We start from the raw sequence: 1309 nt of genomic DNA on the forward strand, positions 1-1309 counted from the left end.
AGTAAAATTACTAACAAAAAGTGTCCGGACACGAACGGTGAATCCGCCTAAAGAGTTGTATCAGAAAGTTCTATTTTCGAAAATTAATAACTGCTTTCCAAAGTCACTTTAAATACTAGATGTGGCTGTGTTTGGCAAAGAGAAGGTTGCATTTCTTGGCAAAAACGAAATCGGCATAAATTTCAATTCGGTATTTAACCGGGGTTGCGCATATTGGATCCATCAATTATAATATAAAAACAAACAAGTTGATAAAGCGTGGTAATAAAAGCGACTAATGTTTTGTTGATGCATTTCTGAGCACGGCTTATATCTGCTTCCGCAAACTCTTTTGGAAATTCTTGAGTGTGCCAGACTTTTCGAAACTACTCGCTCTTGCCATGTCTAATAGCTACTTTACAATACCATTTGTCTAATATTAGCTATTTTTTAAATGCCGGCACGTTCCAATGCGCTAAGTTGGTGACCCAAGCGCTCTTCTTTGGCTTTGCGTTCGGCGCTTACTTTCTTTGAATGCGTATAATTATTTAAAAATGTTTGTACATCGATTTTACCATTGAGAAATTGCTCTACATGTCGATCACAATCGCTGTCCGCATTTGAGGCGGCAATTTGTAGCAACTCGCGTGTTTGTTTTTATATTATAATTGATTTTCAAGAAAGATGCTCAGTTCACTGATCATCTGCCATCAAGTTGCCTTTATAGCCTGCACGCAAACGATAAATCTCAGCCAGCAGTGATAATATAAAAGCTAATATAATCGAGCGCCCATAGAGATCCTGCATTTCTTCTAAGNTTTTTTTAGAGGTCCAATTATGAATTAAAAAAGGTCGAATACGTATTTAACACTTTGTATTTCAATTATTTAAAGCAATACCAAAAAGTATTCACATATTTTAGTTCTCCATTAATTAATGTTTTGAAAATTTCAACAATAACTTATAATTCAACTGAAGCACTGCATAAAAATGAAAATAAATTCCATTTTAATATGGTAAACTTGTATTGAATGCGGTACTAAGCCCCAGCAAAAATGCATTGTGCTTTATATACACCTCATTATTCAATTTATTGGCCAAATATTGATGACAACGTATGTATGTCAACTCGATGGCATCGATCTGCGAGTTTGTAACATAATCGGCATCATCAGTACTTTCGTTGAGGTCCACTATCGCCAAGGGATTGCTGTTTGATTCAATATATTTTACACAACTATTCCACTCCAAACGTAAAATGTATGCCAAATTCAAGAGCATAGACCAATGTACATCAACTTCATAGTGTTCCACACAAAGTGGATGTTGT

At 35.3% G+C, this 1309-nt stretch overlaps 1 protein-coding gene across 1 annotated transcript; it reads right to left on the reverse strand.

Annotated features, from left to right (window-relative positions):
- Nucleotides 1–429: 429 nt before the first annotated feature.
- On the reverse strand, nt 430–1260 carry LOC108357118 (uncharacterized). Its single transcript, XM_017608210.1, has 2 exons — nt 1057–1260; nt 430–621 (listed from the first exon to the last, which is right to left on the reverse strand). Exons 1-2 carry the CDS (start codon nt 1258–1260, stop codon nt 430–432), a joined length of 396 nt encoding a protein of 131 aa, XP_017463699.1.
- Nucleotides 1261–1309: the final 49 nt, after the last annotated feature.

This window comes from Rhagoletis zephyria, unplaced genomic scaffold (assembly GCF_001687245.7).
Source record: "Rhagoletis zephyria isolate East Lansing unplaced genomic scaffold, Rhagoletis_zephyria_1.1 Rzeph_scaffold_70830, whole genome shotgun sequence".
Taxonomy (NCBI): Eukaryota; Metazoa; Arthropoda; class Insecta; order Diptera; family Tephritidae; genus Rhagoletis; species Rhagoletis zephyria.